Source organism: Buteo buteo, chromosome Z (genome assembly GCF_964188355.1).
Source record: "Buteo buteo chromosome Z, bButBut1.hap1.1, whole genome shotgun sequence".
Classification (NCBI taxonomy): domain Eukaryota; kingdom Metazoa; phylum Chordata; class Aves; order Accipitriformes; family Accipitridae; genus Buteo; species Buteo buteo.
The window spans coordinates 25,778,045-25,798,976 of record NC_134204.1 but is presented as its reverse complement, the minus strand read 5'-3'; the positions used below and the strand labels follow the sequence as shown (position 1 = coordinate 25,798,976).

Sequence of the window (20,932 nt, the reverse complement as noted above, 5' to 3'; positions counted from 1 at the left end):
ATAAAAATTATTTCAGCAGAAGAAAAACAAACATGCAAGTTCCATCTACGCTCATTTTTCAGTAAAGCACTTTCACAGACTTCTAATGTGAATGAAATTCAAGTGACAAAAACTAATGCAGACAATCATCACAGTCTGTGTAATACCTAAAGGTTCACTGCCTGCAAATTCATGAGGGCCTGATTTTTTATGTACAAGGGAAGCATCAGATTCTAGTGTGTATTTCTTCCACCAATAATACAGGTTAATCAGTGCTCTCACACACTCACAACTATCCCTGCGTGATAAATAATTTATTTGCAGGCAACTATAATGAAGTTGGCTATGAATAAAACACCAAAAACAACTGAAAAAGCCACTTACACTGAACTAATTTTTTACAAATGTTTACAAATAATATGTTCCCATTTTATATTAATTAAAGAGAGTAAAAGAATTTTGGAAACATTTTTGTGAGATGTTCATATGTAATGAATTTTTTATTCCATACCATTATAGCTTCACACATCCACTCCAGAGTTGGGGAAGAAACTGCAGTCAGCTTAAAAAGAGATTTGCACCCTTCCCTCCTAGCTGGGAGAGCCAGTTAACTTAGTTCTAACAGTCAACTGTATAGACACTATATGGAAAAAACAGTGCTTAAATTGAAAATTAGAAGTCTTCCTGAAAATCAGTGATATATTTTAAGGCCTGCTATTTCCCACTCATGACAGCTACAAATAGGTATTTCATGCATTTGAGAAGAAAGGATTAACAGCTCTCCTGTGGTATAAAACCACTATTCTTTCATACGTAGGTTTCTGGAGGATACTGAACTTTAAGTCACTCACCAGTCCTGGACTTACACATGGACTGAGGATTAGTGTTTTTCTACATGACAAGTAAATGTGAGTGTCTGACTCATGTATATTGTGCTATTTAAGAGTTTGTCAGAGATCTGCACTGTCTAAAGGAGCTCTGGCCCTACTAATGAGTATGCAGGACTTCAGTGATGTCAAGCAGTATAAAAATGACATTGCCTACATTATATAAACTAAACATAACAGAGAGGAATTCATCAAAAGATGCCTTAAACTTCAAAATCTTATCAACAAAATGCATACACTCACGAAAGAATTTTTAAAGTAAAACAAGCAGACTTCACAACACAGATCAAGCCACCTTTTAATGGTGACTAGAGAACAGAAGAAAAGGAGTAGGTAGATGGTTCTAAAATCATGAACAAAACAAACAAATTTCATCTTGTTTTCTTATTAATTGTTATACTGTTTTCTCATTAAATATTCTATACACTTCCCTGGCATTGCTGTTCTTCATACTGCTTCTATGTTCAGTACTGAATGGCAATGTAAGTCTGCCAGTTACTGACTCAGATACAGTTAACACATGTGAAACATTTGTTCCAGTATAGAAATTCACATAAGATCCCAGAAGGTTATTTTTCCCACAAGCTTTGTAAGTACATTTTGTACTGCTACAAAGAAAAAGCTAACAGGTGATAAACCATGACCGTTTTGTCGAAACCAACCCATTCCTTGCACTAAAAAATGTTGTGTGTCTAGAACTTTTCAGGCAATAGCTATTCCTAACAGTCTGTATAGGAGGGGCTCAGAATCACAGACAAGACTATTTTGAGTGAATTTCTCACCACACATTTTCAGAAATTAACAGATGTCTTAATCCGAAATTATCAGGGTCAAATAAAATATCTGAGGACAGATTCTTGCTTAGAGAAAAAGAACTGAGGTTCAGACTCCAGCTGATTGTAAGACTGATGCGAGACTGCAAACAAACTGCTCTATTTGGTTCTGTACTTGAACCCAATTAAGGTTACTTTAAAAAAGAAAAAAAAGGGGGGGGGAGGAGAATGACACTGTTTTCAGGCTATTGCTTCATGCAGCTCAGTGAACTCCAAGTTGAAGCGTTGATCTTTCAGTGCACTGGCAATCTTGTAACTGAAAATAGGCCATGGGTGTCTTGTCACTGTAAGATCCATGAGTTTATGACATGAGCAAAATAACTCCCTATATTAACAGATGGGTCTGGGAAATAGAGGTGGCCCAGCAGGGGAGCCAGTATTTTAGTTTTATATAAACCAGATAAGAGCATTGCAAAGCTTTATTACCTAACGCTGAGTTGAAGGGACACCAGATGGGGTACCTCTGTGCATAGGTGGTCTTAGAAGTACCAAAATAGACAACTACTTTCTAGACTGAATCCGTCAAACATATCAGGTATAGATAAAGTGTGTATTACTATATTAATCCATCTTAATATAGATGGGTCGAAAGTACAAGTTCTCTGGCACAGAAACAATGTTTTCCTCTTAAAGAAAGCACCGTGCACTCAGTGAGACTTACACATAACAAAAGAGCATCTCTCTTGTAATTTATTGGTCCAGGCCACTGTCTTTCTCTGGACAAGTTAAGTTCTTTTTACAATCAAGGTAAATGGTGATTTTATATATTATCAGGTATTCTGGGAAATTAAAGCAAAACCTGCTGGTAAATAGGAGGAGAACAGGCAGTATTAAAGAAACTGTAAGAACGCATAGTTTAAAATTAGCAGCAGCATAGCTTTAGGGGAAAGGGAACTCCTGCTATTAAGTACTTGCAAATTGGGCTATGTATTGTTTTCTTTCTACTATGTGTTACACACACAGACACACACCCACACACCCTGCCGGAAGAATACATGCTATCAGATGAAACAGCACATCCAAAAAATCCTTAACGTTAACTACTACTTCCTGGCCACTGAGGGACTTTTCTGGTGGAAATATCTAACCAAATAGTACCAACACTTTGTTAAAGCTCATAACACCTTAGAGAAGCAGCCTAACTTCAGTGGACTATAGATAAGATTGTTCTCTAAGTTGTAACGTGGTTAACTCTGGTAAGTACTTGAACTACCAATACATGTTCTATTTCTGAGATATTTCCATTGTTACCTCATTTTCTCTTTCTCCTTAGTTTCACAACAAGTTTTTGCAGGACCTTCAGAACTGAAACTCACACATACCAGCAGTATTTGCAGGGTTACATCAAACAACAGTGAAGAGCAAATACCTCATGCAGGGTTTTGTTACACTAGTTGTAGAGATATTTTAATAAAGATTCAATCTGCAGGGACATACTGAATGCAGAAAAAAGCACATGTACTTTTTCTCTTTCAGAACTGTGTAGCAGAGAAGGTGGGCAATGTACCATACCTGGTACTTTAACTGGTAAATAATAAGGGCATTTTTTAAAGCAGTACCAAAAGAAATATAATGTTTTATTTGACATGTATATTTTCCAGCCTTGATATGCCCTATTTTCCTACCTATTAATAATATAATGCAGAAGGACATCTACAAGTCCAAAACAGAAGAGCAATTAACACTTGTCGCTAACTGGGTTACCATTACAGAGCTCACTACTCACACACTACTTCCCAGTGCCTTTCCTCTCAAAGCTTCCTAAAAAAGCTGGGCTCCTGTGAAGTCTTGACTGGCCACCGAAAGGCAATACTTGAATTATTTGCCTTGCAGTCACTTTTTGGCAGATGATCAAAATGACAGCAAGTGCTTCTTCACATGTCTCTAGGGTCCCACCTTCCCTCCCCATAACCACGCACCCATTCTTGCCCCAGTCATAAATCTCTTTGAATGAGCTCCAGCATCATGGAAGTGCTGCAGTCTGCCATGAAGCCATTGCTTCTCATCTGCTCCAAACTCTAACATTCCTGATTCAACTCCCTTCTCTCTGGGGAACTAATGAGAAGCCTTAAGTATGTGAAGACTATTATGCTGATGTGTCAGCGCTTGCATTAACTGTATCTTTCAGAATAATATGCTAACTTATCAACACAGCAAAAAGTCAAGAGATGAAAAGTAAGGCCTGAACATGAAATTATTCCTAAGTGTGCAGTAATTAAATTGCAGCTCTCAGCATGCATTATAGAACCACTCAAGGTAACATTTCTTTAACTGCCTACAGTATAAAATGTTAGGTTCCAAGTATAAAAGGAAATCTGTACAGGAAAATGAACAATATTAATAGCTCATATAGTTCAAGAGAAAGCTTCAACCCTGGGCAGCTGCTAGATGAGAGTATCTTGTCTCTGAGTGAGTAGTTCAAATTTATGTCCAAACCAGTTATAAGTCAATCCATTCAACAGTGTCAGATTTAACTTCTGAGTCCAGACTATTAATCAACATGTCAAAAGAGAAGCAGAGCAATTGTTTTGCCCATAATATTGAGTAACTAGAAGGCTGGCAGAAGCACTTCACTGTTTCTAAAGCCAAGTGTATATACTAGGTTATAATATGGAAATACCTACTTACATTATCTGTGTTTATTTAAGGAATTTATCAGAAATTTAGAGACAGTCAAGAAAACTAATAAAAGAAGACTGCCTTATTTTTCTCCTGTTACAGTACAGCAAGCAGTTTCCCCTTAATAGCAAAAGCCAACCTAGCACTTAGGTAAAATGCCTACCAGGAAAAAAACATGAGGTTGGTTCATTGTGTATATTCTTGTGGTTACCACTGACTTCTCTTGGAAGGGCACCAGATGTAGCTTTCTGCTCGCAATAAAACTGTTCGTACAGCTTGTTGCAAACTGCCTGCAACCCTTGTTCCATCAAAGATCAGGAACACATTATAGTGCAAAGCACCCAAGAGATGCACTGATTCAATGAACAAAGACTCCCCAGAAAAAAAGACTCAGCTGCGTTATTCCTACTCAGCTCAGGAACCCCTGCTGTAGTTTTAAAGCTGCTTCATCCTCCAAGAGAAGGAATTACCTTTGTCTTCACTATTGCTTTAAACAAAGCAAACAGCTACACACAGAACCAGAAACAGTGGGCAGAGGGGGTGGGAGTGAAGGGGCAAAAAAGCCTCATGCAATTTCTTTTTCTGAAGCAAATTCAAAGTACTCATTTTCAAGTAAATTAATTTTAGGCATGACTAATGTAAATGTGACTATATTAATTTATCCTCCTGTTAGGACTATATTAACCCAGTTCATGTTTTGAGATACCTTTTTTTATAAACTCTTCTTTTACATCATGGCTAACTGCACTAAAACTCCAGAACCAGCATATGAATCTGTCATCTTCCTTCAAGACATTTCACAAGTGAATACTACACAGTAGGAAATAAGTAAAAATACTTTGCTGTTTTAACTTTGATTTTTGTTGTTATGATTCTTCTATAGAAGTACTTTACAGTGCACTGCCTGAAGTTTCACAGATAAAATTAGAAAATACACAAAAGGTGTTTACTATAGATTTACTTACATTTACTTACACTCACCATGTTTACTCATGGGAAAGCTCAAAGAAAGTTACTGGGGAAAGCTCAAAGAAAGGAATGGGAATAAATAAAAGGCAAAAGGCCAATTTTATTTTAAAGCAAGTGTCTTGTACACTTCTGCAGTGCATGTTAAATGTATTCTTAAACCTCCTGACACTTCTGAATGTTGAAAGGATTCACAGTGACTGGGAAATACCCCATTCATTTTTAATACGTGTGTGTAAGATACAATACAGTAAATAGCACAGCTATGAAAGTACTAGCCTTGAATCAGGCAATAAGACTCACTTGAGAAGGTGTACTTGTTAGCTCCATCTTTTCTTGGGATTTTTCCTTTGCTAGTCGTGCAGCTTCTTTGAATTCCTGAAATTTTTCAGCAAACTGAAGGTACATACGTTTAAAAAAAAAAAAAAAGGAAAAAGAGAAAGAGTAGGCGTGAAGTAGTACATTACATGCAGAACAGAAGGCTGTACTTAACATTTTACAAAGACAAATTCTGTCAGTAGAATTTTTTTAATTTTTCTCCTTATTAGATACTCATTTAAGTGAGTTACACAGTGATACACCTTTTAGTACTTTTCAGACATAATGTGTACACTGTTTATATGTCAGGAAAATTATGATGCAATGAAGTTTGATCTGTTGCTGACAGTGTTAAAAAACCTCACCTCAGAGATGGCTAATAATAGCGCCAAGCTGCCTTACACAGCTGCTTTCAGATTCATGTTTTAGTCTCCTCCTGACAACAAATGATCTGGTGCTGAAGCTTATTGTGGTCACTATTAGCCTAGAGCTTTCAGTGGGCTTTGTTCTTCCATGACTGAAACAACACTGATTTCTTTCCAAATTTTAACAGCATTTATAATTTTAACAGCTAATTAGGAAAGCAGCAGTGGGAATATTGAGTCAAGTTCATTTCTTGATTGTTCATTGACATCAATCCGAATTCCTTGAACTAAACACTTGCATATACTGAACACTAAATTCAAGGATTGCCCATTGAACTGCCATATGAAGCTTGATATCAATGCTACATGTCCCTCTTCAAGAAAATGGCTAAAGCAGCAATTTAGAAATACATGCACTCTTAAACTTGAGATTAAGTCAGTTTATTAAGAATAGGGCCTAGTTTCTCTGACTAGAGAAAAACTTGGCTTCATAGATCTCAGTCTGATGCTACTCTAATTGCTGTAGTAGCCAAGCATTTGTTTTTGTTTCCTAGTGCTTTTATACAGAACATTATCTTATTATGATCAGCTTAAGACTGAAATGATTCTACAAAAACATTGGAAGCTTCACCAACTACTTCTACATCTCTCCAGCAGCACCATACAAAGAAATTGTTTTGCAATGCATGTATTTAGAAAGCACAAAGGCTACCCTTTGTGTGACACAATCTCCTCAACTATTTTCAGTCAGAATTTCACTTGCTATGCAAGACATAAAAAACCTTATTGTCTTTAAACTTTTCCTGGTAGGCTATTAGTATTTGAGGAAATATCATTTCTCTCCACTTGTATCCTATATTTCATCTGTCAGGTTATTTAAAAGCATACATTTCCTGAATATATAAGGAGACAAAAGATACCACCATGAAAGTCTAACCCAGCATCAAAAAACATCTCAGAACAGATGCTAAGATTGTCCACAGATCACCAGAACTAGATGATACTTATTTAAGACTTGTACATAGACCTCAAAATCTGACGGGTAACCTATTATTTAAATCAGCTTTTAGACCAGAGAATTTGTAAATGGAAAACATGATGCTGAGGTTTAGAATAAGTGGCTGAAGACATACAAGGCAGTAGATACGACCTTCTGTATCGCAGTGGTAAAACTGTAAAAAAAATACATAATAGACAGATAAACAGGTAACAGCCTAAGAAAGAGCCAACAAGGCTAATGTAGTGGAAATTTTCACAAATCTACTAGAATTTCTTGAAATAAGTCAGGTGATGGATAACAGCAACCTCTTGATGAAATTCCTGAATAACAAAGATGAGATCTCATGGTATGAAAGGAAAGGTTCTCTGTAGGATCAATATTTTAAAGAAAAGATGAAAAACTGTGCAGGGAGACTACAAGAGGCTCTCACAAATATCTGTGGTGGCACTTTTGCCATTTAGCATACTCTTAAGTTATACGGAATAAAGCAGGTCAACTAATTCAAAGGTGTAAGACAGACAGCAAACCCGAAAAGGAGTATTTCTTCTCATTCATCAGGATACTATCAAAAGCACAGACTTAGACTGTGAATGAGAAAGAGGTCTCATTTTTTTCTGAAGATCATGGAACATTCCATTCCTCCTACCGCAGCAGCAAGAGGGACTCTGCTAGCAAATCCTGATCCTGCGAAAGGAGTATTCTTCAATACAGGAATCATTTTTCAGGTGTCACTGACTTCTGATGGAACAACCTTGAGGTATATTTGTGGTCTAACATTAAGAAAAGGTCTAATGAAGATAAATAAATGTTTAATTAATTATCTTCTGTACTGTTTGTGTGTGAAGTTCATTAGAGTGCCAGTATTTTTGTATCAGATATTCTCACTCCACTAATTGTCAGTCACAATAATTGTACAGAAAGAGGTTACTGCTGTTGCACTCTACACTAGTAATTAGTTTAGAAGGACAAAGGCATATGAACGAAAACCAAATAGTCCAGAAGTCAAACATTTACTGTAAGCTAAGCAGACAATGATCTGAGAACAGTTTACTCTATTTGCTCTGATTATTTGCTTCATTAACCTGTTGAAATCAGTCACAGACTAGACTAAGCTTTTTGTGGTTGCAGGCTGTCTTTTGCTCCCTGGAACTTGAAATATTTCACTGGGGCCAATAGACACTACTGCATAACAAATTACATACAACAGGGCCGTTCACTTAAAGACTTTGATAAATCAAATACAGAAAAGAAGTTCCAGAATCAATTTTTAAGACAAACTCTACATGCAACCTGTTTCTGAACAAATCCATTAATACAGTTTATTTGTTAGCCCTATTACTAATATCCCATAGTAACCTGAGCCTTAAATTAGATTTCATGTCCTACAGTGCTAGGTGTACCATAGAGTGCTCTGATAAACCTGACTACAATGCCAATGCACAGACGAGAGAGTTAGTAATCTGAGCAGAGAGACGAGATGAGAAAGATAATATAGATGTGATTTGCCTAAAGCCACACAGCAGATCCAGGGTTTCCAATTCAGCTTTTCTGATTCCAAGACCAACATATCTACCAAATCCAGTGACTGAATAGACTGTAATCTAAAGAAAAGTTTCCTTTCCCCCACCAAATATGTTTGTTAATTTTAAAATAACACAGAAAGTTTTACCTTTATGAATTTTAGTAGCAACTATCAGCAGTTTCTACTCACATGAATGTCAGTTTGATAATTAAAATATAATTTAACAGGAACAGTTTGCTGAAAAGGTCCTGAAGATTCATCACTATAAGCTTCAGAAAAGGTCTGTGACTTTGTATTTTTCTCAATAGGTTTGCATATTCTTCATAAAACACAGCAATTTAAGTAACTGCTAATCAAACACATACTTAATACAAAATATCTACTGTAGCTTTTCCAATTATTTTTGCAACAATATAAAGTTTTAAGCCAAGGTTAACATCCATTTGAGGGCAGTGAAAGAATGGAATTGCAACTGTAAATAAGAAGGCAGTAAGTACCACATGGGGAGAGCAAGAAAAGAGTCAACCCAAAATATTTTCACTGGCAAGGATAACCTAATGTTTAAAGTCAGGCAAACACAGAGTGTGCATGACTACTGCATGACACTTTGCCACCAAAGAAGCATTCTGTCATTAAGTAAAACAAACTAGTCTATGAGAGAGGTAAACTAAATTAGCATTTCTGCAAAATTCATTGAAATATTAAGAAAAGTTATTACCACATTGGTAAGCAAGTGCCTCTAGGATATACACACCAATTTAAGTAAGTGACAAAGTTTCCAAGTTCACTGAAGAAATGATAGGTGCACAAACGCACATGAAATATTAGTTACCATTCAGAATTTCCTGTGCTTGTGTTGCTTCATGGAAACGAAAGCTATCTGACTATGAAAGGAAGAAATATTACAAGTGTAACACTTGTCCAAATAAAGCAGATGTATTGGTTCTTATTTTAATGGTTTTCTAACAGGCCCATGCTTATCCTTGGATAGTGACAATTACTTTCTCAAAAGGGCTGGTATGATTACTTTTTTTTTAAATAACATGCCAGTCATTATTCCTTACTTAAACGTGTACTATATATTCCTTTTATTGCATTTGGGTTTCCAGATCTTTTGTATACTTCAAAGAGGAAAGTTCTCTGCTCAATGTAGAGACCTTCTTAAACTGAACTGAAATTCCTCTTCTGAAGAAAAATGATACTGGCTTGTACAGGTTCCTGGACCCATCTACCAGAGTAGTATCAACAGCAACAGGTATTGTAGAAAGGGTGCTCAGAGGAACTATACCATCAGTTTGAGAAACAGGGGTACTGCTTTCCTTGGAATAAGGTGTACTTCCCCTCCTACAAGTAGACCAGAAAAAAAACTGCACATATGGCACAGAGTTTCTTTAGTAAACACTTCGACTCTTGTATTCCAACAGGAAAATGTAGTTTTCTTTTACACCGAATCTATTTCCCGCTAGCTTTACTTTAAGCCTGCAGATGTTGAAATATCTGTAATTTGATACACTACATAGTAGAAAAGTGAAAGTGAATGTGGCTCAAAAAGACAAAAATGCATCTGAAGACTACCAACTATTTTTTTTTCCTCGGAGATCTAAATATAGAGGAAACACTAAATTGTCTACTCCTTTAAATTCTGTCATTAAAACCTGTAATGGAAGAACAACTTCTAAAAAAGAGAAACCTAACGAATGAGTAATTAGAAAGCACTAACAACATACACTGTGATAGCTTAAATCTCCCTTCTTTCCTCTACCAGTTAAAAGTACGTTTGGAGGTATCACACTTTATCTTCACTTTTTACATCATAAGGATCGATACCAAACATTTTTTTGTAAAGAACATTTTTTTGTAAATTGTTTTTAAATAACAACAGTAGGGAGCACTGAGTCAAGATACAAGGAGCAGGAATCAAATATTCTTAAGCCACGTGACTAGCTGAATAGTGGCCACTGGTCATACTTACTTTTGAAAGGTGATGTTCAGATGAAAATCCCAAGCCATAGACTGTATTCGCCCTGCTGTCTGCCCACTGACCAAACTTCTGGGATGTTTTAGTAAATGTCATGTTGGGGGTGATAGTGCTATTTATTATTGCCTGAAAAAAAATAATAGTTGTAAAAAAGGAGTTTTGTCGGTTTGATTTTTTCTTTTTAAAGACTACTCATAATTGAAAATGCCAATATTGTAGTCAAGTACCTGTGTACACTGTATGAGACACACTGGGAACAAAGGAAGAGTTTTCTAATTCAGTCACAGCTAAACTTACAAAAGCATATTTTCACATACATTCTGTAAAAGGAGCAAAAGCTGGGCGGGGGCACCTGTTTGCAATTCCAAGCAGTCATTTAGTAGTTAGCAAGTCTAAAAAAAGGCATTGCATAGGCTAATGAGATCAGAATAGAAGAAGCAGCAAAGTCCTTTTTTGTCTCACAAGTGTATTTCTTCGTCCCCTAAGGCAATGCCTCTCAAGCTCCACTGTAAACTTCACTGTTGCACTCCCCCTACCCATGCTGCATATGCGATTCTCACTGGAAAAGATGCAATAAAACAAGAAGCACAATTTCTTCTTTAGTTTCTGTGTTACAAGAATCTGTTTTTTCTTTATACATACACAAGCATGCCTAACACTGACAGGGTCATACACCAACTATAGAAGAGCTATTGTTAGAATCATTTTTCTTCTCTAGTTCTTGTTATATACAGGATAGAAGAAGCACATCCTCCAGCATACAAATTCTGCCAAAATAAACAAATCTCAAAATGCAACTATTAGATGATATGCTGGTTCCACTAAAAGCACCTAAAGCTTCACCATGGATTTCAACAGTATTTCCATCACATTAAAGCTTGTCTAGCATACTCTAAACCTGCTATGTGGAACTGTCCAGCTGACTTAAAGTATGTCAGGATTAAGTCTTATAGTGACACCAATGGGTTCCATTTAACTAAAAAACTGATGGTTAGTAAAGTTTACAACCAGCCAACATGAACAAGAAAGACTAGCCATAAACCCAAAGATATGTGTATTTGAAATGAAATGCAGGCACACTTTCTCATCTGTCTGTTTTCAGACACATTTGATAAATAATTCACAACCCTTTTCATGAATCACTGGTGCTTTGCAACACCCACGTGAAAGAGAGAGCCCTTAAAACTTCCCAGAAAATAGCACACACTGTGAGCAGAACAATTTAGCCAGAATCTTTCTTACATGTCAGTTACTGTGCTCCAAAGGTTATTGTCAGTATGCACCCTACTGCAATTGTCTTACAGTACTGAGTTAGGAATCTTTTGAACATCACTGTGTACGTTTCCTGATTCCATGAAATCAAAACCCCTGCCTTACCCCTGGCAAGTTGAAGCCAGTGATTACTGAAGAATCCTAAAGCAGCAACAAAATCCACAGGGTCCAAACCATCTTCTCTGTCATAAATAAAGAATCTTTCTTTTACTCTTTGAATAGCAGGAACTGTACAGATGCGTAGAAAATAACAGTATTTTCTCAGGATGGGGACAGTGAGCAACTTCAACATCAGAGAGACCAAGTACTGCTCTCCCAAGCCCAAGATCTTCTAGAAGTCAAAATCAGTCTATACTGCTTGTGTGAGATGGCCTTCTGGGTGGATATTAAAATGAGTATTTATGGAGTTTACTTAGCACCCTTTGCTTTTGCTGAGATTTGGGTAGCACTGGAGCACAGCTACCATCAACATAAAATTTTCCCTGAATTCTACAGGACAAGCCTGAAAAATTTACAGCTGAGGGGCCAGCTAAGCCCACAAACAGCTCCCATATGCATATAGTGATTCTCAGATGAAGTGGCAGAGAGTATTGTAAGAAAGTTCAGAAGAACACATTGTATCATAACACATAGAAAGACAAGCGAAGATACTGCAGCACTGGCATCTTCTCCAGTGGCTTTGGCAGCTCCACTATCTTGCATTAAATTAGAAGAGCAAAACTGGATGTAGCTGAGGATATCAAAGAGGCAGTTCTTTGATAACCTTTGCCTCAAAATGCAAGTTTTGGCTACTGTTGTGAACAACTGGAAAATTTTGGAATGCCTGAAAGCTTACATTTGAAGCAACAAGCCTTATCAGGTCAAGGACGTCAAGGACAGGATTTGCTGTGTGATCAGAGACTGAAGAACTACCTCCAACATTAATTGTCCACAAAACACCTCCTCAGATTTTCATACAGGAGAAGCTGGTTATTGAAGTTGCTGGCAATTCAAACATCATTCTCCTTTCTGTAGGCATAAGGTTCGGAGCCCATATGAAGCCAGCAGGCTTGCACTTGCACTATGGCCTCCATCCAACTGACCTCATAGAAAACAGCTGTCTATGCCAGACAGGACAGAAGAGAGAGTGTGACACAGGGAGGTGGACTTCTTGGAAAGGAGGTGTTCTGGAACTCTTTTTTTGTTGTATGCTTCTTGTCTTCCTGTGCACTGTTAGTGCTTGGAAGCCCACTTTTGAAATAACCTGGTTGAAGCCCAGAACAGAGCTGTGCAAGTTCACTTAATGCTCAGTCTCTCTTGCTATGGAAGCTGTCAACAGTAACATGTTTGAAATTAAATATCCTGGGGTCAATATAGAAAAAAAGTCTTCCTCCCAACTCAAGCTCTAGCTCTGTTGTCTAGCTTCATTAAGCCCTAGTTCCACCCATTGACTAATTTTGAACTTACATGACAGATTTGAGAGTGTGTATCATGGATGTAACTTCCTCAATGTAGAAGATGACTCTGAAGACACGGACTTAGGACCTCCAAGCAAGAGGCAGGTTTAAAGCCTGCAGAACTGGCATTTGCTGCAGTGACAGTGGCATATCTGATTGCAAATTAAACCAGTGAAAAACCTTGGAGAAACCAACTGGTTCTTAGCTGAGACTGCTCCCTGCTTCAGCTGACCGCATGGCTGGATGCACAAGAGAGAACCCAGAACAGGCTGCCTGGACCAGAATGGGGTTATCTGTTCTGACAGTGGTCTCCATTTAGGCTGAGTTACAGTGACTGCCAAACTGATTCCTTGCCATGGAGAAAGGTAGGAAGAAAACTTAAAAAAAAAAAAAAAAAAAAAAGTTGTATTGATTAAAAGTTCCTGTGATTCTTCCCTTTATTTTCCAGAAGAGAAAAATAAGGAGGCTCCACTCCAGTGGACAGCATTAGTCCAAAGACAGCAAGTTTCTCACTGGGAAGACTACATTCACATCCAAGTGATACAAAAGAGTCCTTTCATTAGATTTACCAATTTTACAAGGCAATCAAGGCTTTCGATCCTCTCTGAATTAAAAGCATTAGGATGCTAGACTTCTCACGTGCTAAATTAATTATGCTTTTAAAAACTGCAATGCTAGAGCAAACTACAGATACAGACAGTGTCAGCTACTTCTGGAAAATGCTTAGAACCTTCATATCTTCAGCTAAAAAAAAGAAAAATTTTTTTAAAGTTGGAATTTGTAATTAAGCCTGTCTTCTCTACTTAAATAGATACTGCTTTAACTGCTCTCCTCTATGCCAGATTTCACTGTAGAGTTACCAGTATAATAAGTGTCAAGGATTTCATCAACTTTTAAGAATGTTGTTAGTATAAATGTACAAGAATATCTTAAAAACAGAACAGAGTCAATCTGACAGGCAGACATTTAGCTTTTGAAGAAAACTGGTTTTTTTTATCTTTAGATTTTGTTGGAATAATAAAATGGCTTTCATGTCTTCCTTTCATATCAGTTTAGCTATGAGAAAACAGGGCATGTGTCTTAGCTGTTCATTTTACTGATTGCAAACCCAGCAGCTGCAAGATACACAGCAGTGGACATATATGGTTTTATCTTGTGCTAAAATTGATGGCAATAATAATTAAGACACATGGTATTTTTTCACTTCTTCAAAGGAAGATCACTGAAGACCTGTGCTTACAGGCCTTACTTAAAACGTGTATTTAGCATTGAACAGGTTAACACTTTAATGTGTGACTATTTTATAACAGTCAGTAAAATGTAAAGATCTTCTACTGCAGTAACACTGGTAGAAGACTTGACTCAGAAATAATATATACAAGGCTTATGGAACCTACAGACTGAAAAACCACTCTTTTCCAGAGTCTTCTCTTGTTTTAGATGAGCACAAATTATTAGTTTTTTCCCTATCTTGCATCTGTGAAAATTGATCTTTCTTTTCTCAGTGAGTGCCAGAAACTGAACAGAAAAGAGAGCAGGAGTCTGGGAATAGTCCTAGTGTGTGTCTGCAGTGTTACTGGAGAAATAATGGAGGCTTCCCTCCATCACCTAAGAGAAAGAAGTACTAAAACACATTTTCCCAAGGAGCTATGAAATGACTATGTAATTAATGTGAACTGAAAGCCTTAGCAACAACTGCTCAGTGTTGTCATGTCATACAGTGTAAGAAATTTTACTTTTCAGGCTTTCTCTTATTCCTAGAGTGGTAGGAGAAAAAGGTTGCATAAAAGATATTTACTCAAGAGGTCACAGAAACCAGTCTCAAGTTCTATCAGATAATTTGCATCAGGATCTCCAGGCCATGGGCAACAGGGATCCAGATACTGTACATGACTATAAAATACAGCCTGTATACTGAACACCTTATGTCCTATAACATTTTCTAGAGTCAGGTTAGAGGGAGATGCATCACTTCTTGTATAAAGTATTTTAAGAGGTGACTGTAGCTTCAGAAAACAACATTACATAGAATGCATTAAAAATAAGCAGAACTTGCTTCTATAGGAGCTATCTCAGCTAAATCTGGCTCATAGACCCATTGACGGGGAAGAAGGAAAAAAAAAAACCTCTCTCAAAATAAACCACAGGGCCCCACAAGCAAATTCAAGTGGGAATCTGCAATATACAAAAGCATCCCTCAGAGGTGAGTGAAGTTCAGGTCTTAAAAATGTCCTTTTGTTTTCAGGAAGAAAGATTTAATGACTTTCAGACAATCAGTAAAGAAGTTAAGTTTTATCCAGGAATCTTACTGAAACCCATTGACCTAAAGAGAGTGAAGGGTGTGGGACAGAAATAGGATTATCACCCAAATCTAAAGTATCTCTCTCTCAAACTTTCCTTACTGCAGTCTAGGTGAACGTACATGTGAGTTGCCATCACTTACTGACTTACTGCTCAGCTCCTGAGCAGTTGTAACTGAGCAGCCACATGCACTTTGTTCTCTCCACCATACAAACCCACAGAGTGCTGTAAACCCCACCAGCACCAAGGTATACAATAAAACCTGGTTGGATCTATTCCCTTCAAGGGAGGGGCATGACAGCTTCAAAACCAGTATGGTTCAACAGGTGGTTTTGGCCACTGGCAACATGTGCATTCAGGACATTTTCAATGTAAAATTTATTTTTTAAAAAAACCACCATAAAATCATCTTTATTCAGTTTAATTTTAAAACTTAAATGGGAGAATTAAATTGCATAGCTTTTTCTCCTTTGCAAATTTAACGCTTCTGTCTGACCAATCAACAATATAAGGCATTGCAAGCTCAGACACCAATAGTGGTACTGACGCCCAGCCGTATGTCACATAGCAGAGACACTATCTGGATGCACTCCAAACTCAACAATGCTTTATATTTATATTTAGCCCTTTGTACATACTACATTGTATATATGCAGACATGTTAAAAAAGATGGGGCTTTAATCAAAAATAAAATTTCTCTGGGAATTATCCTGAAAACCCCTTTGAAATGCTTCCATGGGTCCCCCTGCTATTCACCTGTGTTTGTTTCAGAGCAGTGTTGCAAATGCCTAACACAATGGCTCTTTCTTAATCATGACTGGGATCCTAGATCTTAGTCAGACATCTAACACTTGGATTAAAACATTATTAGGACTGCAGCAATCACAGACAGAGTAAATAAAAGTGAGACTGCATTATCAATGCACCTTGCCAATAGTATTGCAAATGTAAATGAAACACTGCAGTTTACAAAAGAACAAATAAATAGATGAACAACTGCTTGACAATTTAATTCAGCAGCCACTTTGCAGGAGTTGCAGCTTTGGACAAAGGCAGAGGAACCCCAGTGGACACCAGAATAAGGATTCTGTAAACTGTGCAGATCAGTTAAGGTGCTACAGATTACAACTGGTAGTCTTGATTTTATACAGCATCTAGTTCCAATCCCAAAGTCTTTATTTATAGTCACACAAAAGGTATTTTAATTACTTGACAGAACTAAAAGAATCATTTGAAGGAAGGCTGGGAAGAAAAAAACCAAAGTGAGAGTTAAACTTTGAAAAATTCTGGTAGGCTTTGATACCAGAGTCTCAATCACGCTTTGATACCAGAGTCTCAATCACTTCAAGTAGTATCATACAGAGATCTTTGACTATGAGGTCTATTTCTGTATACTTCTTTATGATAGAAATTCTCTTTCCTCATGTAAAATAGCAATACTCTGTATATTTTAAAAAAATGAAGTTACCAGTAATATTTTTCAGCTTTCAATAAACAGCCACAAAATCTCTGAGAATACTACTATGTTAACGGACTATTTCAGTTCCAACCATCATGAACTGATGCATCTCTAGAAGTTGCAAGTGAAAATCTCTTGAAAGGATTAGAACTTTTGACTACACTCTGTATGTATCTTTATTGTCCTTATTGCAGAGTTTTCTGATGTGCTGTTTGTAAAGTTACTGGTTTTATACGCACTTGGGGTAGAACCAGTCAAGTATTTTCTCCATGTCAGATTAATTTCTTAGACAAGGTTTCTTAAAACAGCAGCTCAACACATTATCCTTCCTAATTAAAAAAAAAAAGAAAAAAAAAGAAAAAACACTCCCCAGAAAATCCAAACCCAAACCAACTGAGTTTTGATAAAAGCTTACCATGGAGAGCTTTATTAGGAAGGAATCCTCACATTCTCTACAGCAAAAAAATTGGAAGATTACATAACAAAGGATTTACTAAGTGATTATGGGTACTGAACAGATGTCCTTCATAATGCTGAAGCAAATGATATTGACAGAACATTGAATGAGGAGATGAAAACAGGTTATTGTAACCCTATTTGTACTTTTCAGTGCATCTCACAGGGAATGTCTTTTTAGCCTAAGTAATAGGTCATCACTTAAATTCAGCAATGGAGTTATCAAAGTAAATATGAACACATGGAAAATAGCATTTTTGAATAAACACTTAAAACATGTAATGAAGTATTTAAAACGTGTAATGAAGCAATGTTACCATTTTAACATGTCAGTATACTATCTGTTACTCAGATATTAACAGAAGCATCTGAGAAGATACATGAAGGACATCACACTAGAAAATAAATACAAAAACTGATGAAGCAAGCAAGTTTTCTGAAATAAAACTTACCTTTGAGCCATCCAAACTGATTATCCTGTAGACATTTCTTGTGCTGTCATAGAAGTAGGACACAGTAACAGCATGCTTGCTGGTGGGAACCCAGTTTTTCTTAGTGTTCGGGTCAATCTGGAAGACATGAGCTCGGGTGCTGAAGATGGGTTGTTCCCTGAAGGACAGACAGTAAAAATCATGAATCTAATTTGTACCTAATGTTGTTGCAAACAAGTTATCTGCCAGTTGTGCCCACCAGGGTGTACACATTTCACTTTGCATGATAATTTTTTCCTAAGAACTTCTGTATGTGATGCTGCATTGAGCAGACAAGTGCATTAATATACACATGCAAGCAAAATGCAAGCCTTCTAAGGCAAAAATCGGCACCCAGCTGTAAAGTCAGATAAAGAGAGACATCTCTAATTAGATTCAGCCCTGTCCCATCATCTTCCCAGCCCTCACGCTCCATCCACCCCTTTAAACTAACTGGCATTAATACATGTATAACTTCATCTCATTACACTGCACACTGCAGAACGTGTATGACTTCAAACCTCTTTTAATACCCTCATTATTCTAATCATTTTTAGCCATAATCTGAAACTGAACTGGCTGAGTCAATGCAATTACTATGAAACTTACATTAATTAAGGCCAGGAAAATGTGTTGTGAAACCCTCACTCTTTGGAGCTTCACACCTGAACATTTTCATAGCCACACTAAATATGTGTAACATATGTGGTTTGAAGTTAACTGGTTAGCAACTAAAATTGTGTAAGGTAAAAAAACCTACTGTACTTTGATAGTTGATAGTTGTCAGTTCAAATTTAGCTACATTTTAGCAACAAATAGATTGCTGTATTCTTCAGGGAATGTTGCCATCAAATCCCAAAGATACTAAGTACCAGAACTTTAAGTTGGACTTAACTTCTTAGGTTTTCGTACTCCTCTTTTCTCCCAGTTCCAGGATATGAAGAAACATATCCTTTGTTCCTGCCCTCAATTCCCTTTAAGAGGTAAGTTTTTAATACATTTTTCTGCCCAAAATAAAAGCAAAGAAAAAACTAAGATTCTGGGTACTCATAGTCAAAGGGTTTTAATCTGGCCTCATTACAAAGGGATACATGTGAACTCTCAGAAATATCTCTACTGCTTGGCAGCAAGAGCAGCTGAAACCAGCAGCTTTCTGCAGCAGAAGCCTATTACTCAGCCAGGAGTTAAGGCTACTAGAAGCTCATCTGCCAGAAGATGTGGTGTTCTCCTATGTTGGGTGTTGAAAGAAGTGACAGAAGGATACAGAACAGACCAAAGACAGCAAACCAGCGAGTTTCAGTGAAAGCTAAAGGAGAAGAAAGGCAGGCCCCGGGGATTAATGCACATGCTAGTCTTCCATACAAATGTCACTGTACTCTCAGCACCAACTCATCTTCTAAATCACCAAGCTATAGGAGGTTGAGTAGCTGCTTGCCTGATGCCAATCCCTTGCACACAAAGGTTATGCAAAGGTAACTTTTATAGCCCTTTTGTTTAACAGAATCCTTACACTAATTCTTACCGCTTTTTCAAGTATCTACAATTACTTCTTCAATCATACTTAAACTTCAGTTCTTGTCTTCAATATTAGATACATTTTGCATTTACCTTCCAATTAAGCATATCCAAATGTAATGTGATGAATATTACCACAACGCAACCAGTTCTTTAACTTTGGAAAGTTAAACCACGCATCAAAACAAAAATCTTAGAAGCCTGACAATTATTTGGATGAAGATTGACATTGAAAGAAGAAAATAAAAGCTCTGACCACATTAACTAAAAAGACAAAAGAAGAGCTGAATTCAAATTGTAGATGTGTGGTTAATGAATACACATTTGACCAGCACTGATATTCAATTCTGTCATGGTACAGTTTATCACACAACTAGGACTTTCAACATACCATAGGTTAGGATTTTAGTATGTAAAAGGTAAGCAAAAACTATATGACTAAAGCAAGTAGGAGTGTCAGTAAAAGTCTGACCGTTCAGCCCTAAAGTGCTGCTTGCCTGCACTGTCAGCACAAAAAACTCCCATAGCCCCATCTACATATACTCAATTTGTTTGACGAGGTGGCCTGCATATTCCTGCTACTTCCTTAGCAGTGTTGCTCAAAGACAAACCAGACCACTTCGCAGGGCACGTGCGTGGGTCTGGGGTATGCATTACAGTTAGGTATGGAACAGCATAAATGAAGCTCACTTACAGTTTTTTAATCACTGCTGATAAAACTAGCATTACAGTCTTTTCTTTCCATGTTTTAAATGAAACTACAGCTTTACTGAATGACAAGCTGTCTACACTCTGTGGAAAAAGGATAGCTCCCTTCATTAAACTAGTTGGACGATTTTGCCAGATTACAGGGGTAATCAGGATTTTTTTCTGACAAAGATGATAGATTTCAGATGCCTCTAGAATTAGAACCAACATTTTTACGCTTGATGATGAACATTTATAATGATTATTTTTCAAACAAATGGAAGTTATGCACCTTATATCTCCAGGACTAAATATGTTATCAAATCAGTCAGTGATGTGCTACTAAAGTAGCTACTAAAGCTGCTGTACAATTAGGTCATCTGTACTTTTCTGTAGCAACATACTATAGAGCTACTTAAATTTTAGATTTGCTAAAATGTTCAGAAACAAACAAAAGGTAATATAAAAAACATATACAAGATTTGTAACTTCAGCTAATCGATCTTTACTCAAACTTTTTCTTCTTCCATTATTCGCAGAGGACATGATGCCCTCCCAGTCTGGAAGTTTCAGTTAATTCATCTTAACTAATATTAGTTATAAAAGTATTAGTTAAATAGTTTCCCTTTTCCCTTGCTAAGTGCTCAGGCAAATTAATATATATACAAATTATATTTTATAATATATAACACTTATTTATATATTAAAAAAATTAAAAATCTACTTTTGCCTACACAGAGTTGAGATACAAAGAAGAGAACAGCTTTAAATAAGAAAAAACAATCCTGTAAAAAACCCCTATCAGTTCCTTACTCATCACTCTCTCCTCTTCCTCTTTCAGTTTTCTCTTGTCATTCTTTCATTACCA

General features: G+C 36.9%; 1 protein-coding gene across 3 annotated transcripts in view; it reads right to left on the bottom strand.

Annotated features, from left to right (window-relative positions):
* HOMER1 (homer scaffold protein 1) overlaps positions 1–20,932 on the bottom strand; it is a 118,540-nt gene that overhangs the window by 74,974 nt on the left and 22,634 nt on the right. For all 3 annotated transcript variants that reach the window (XM_075020552.1, XM_075020553.1, XM_075020551.1), the window contains exons 2-4: positions 17,845–18,001; positions 10,462–10,593; positions 5,588–5,680 (exon numbers count right to left, since the gene is read on the bottom strand). In XM_075020552.1, coding sequence (XP_074876653.1) covers positions 5,588–5,680; positions 10,462–10,593; positions 17,845–18,001 — 382 coding nt within the window. The remainder of the gene's footprint in view (positions 1–5,587; positions 5,681–10,461; positions 10,594–17,844; positions 18,002–20,932) is intronic.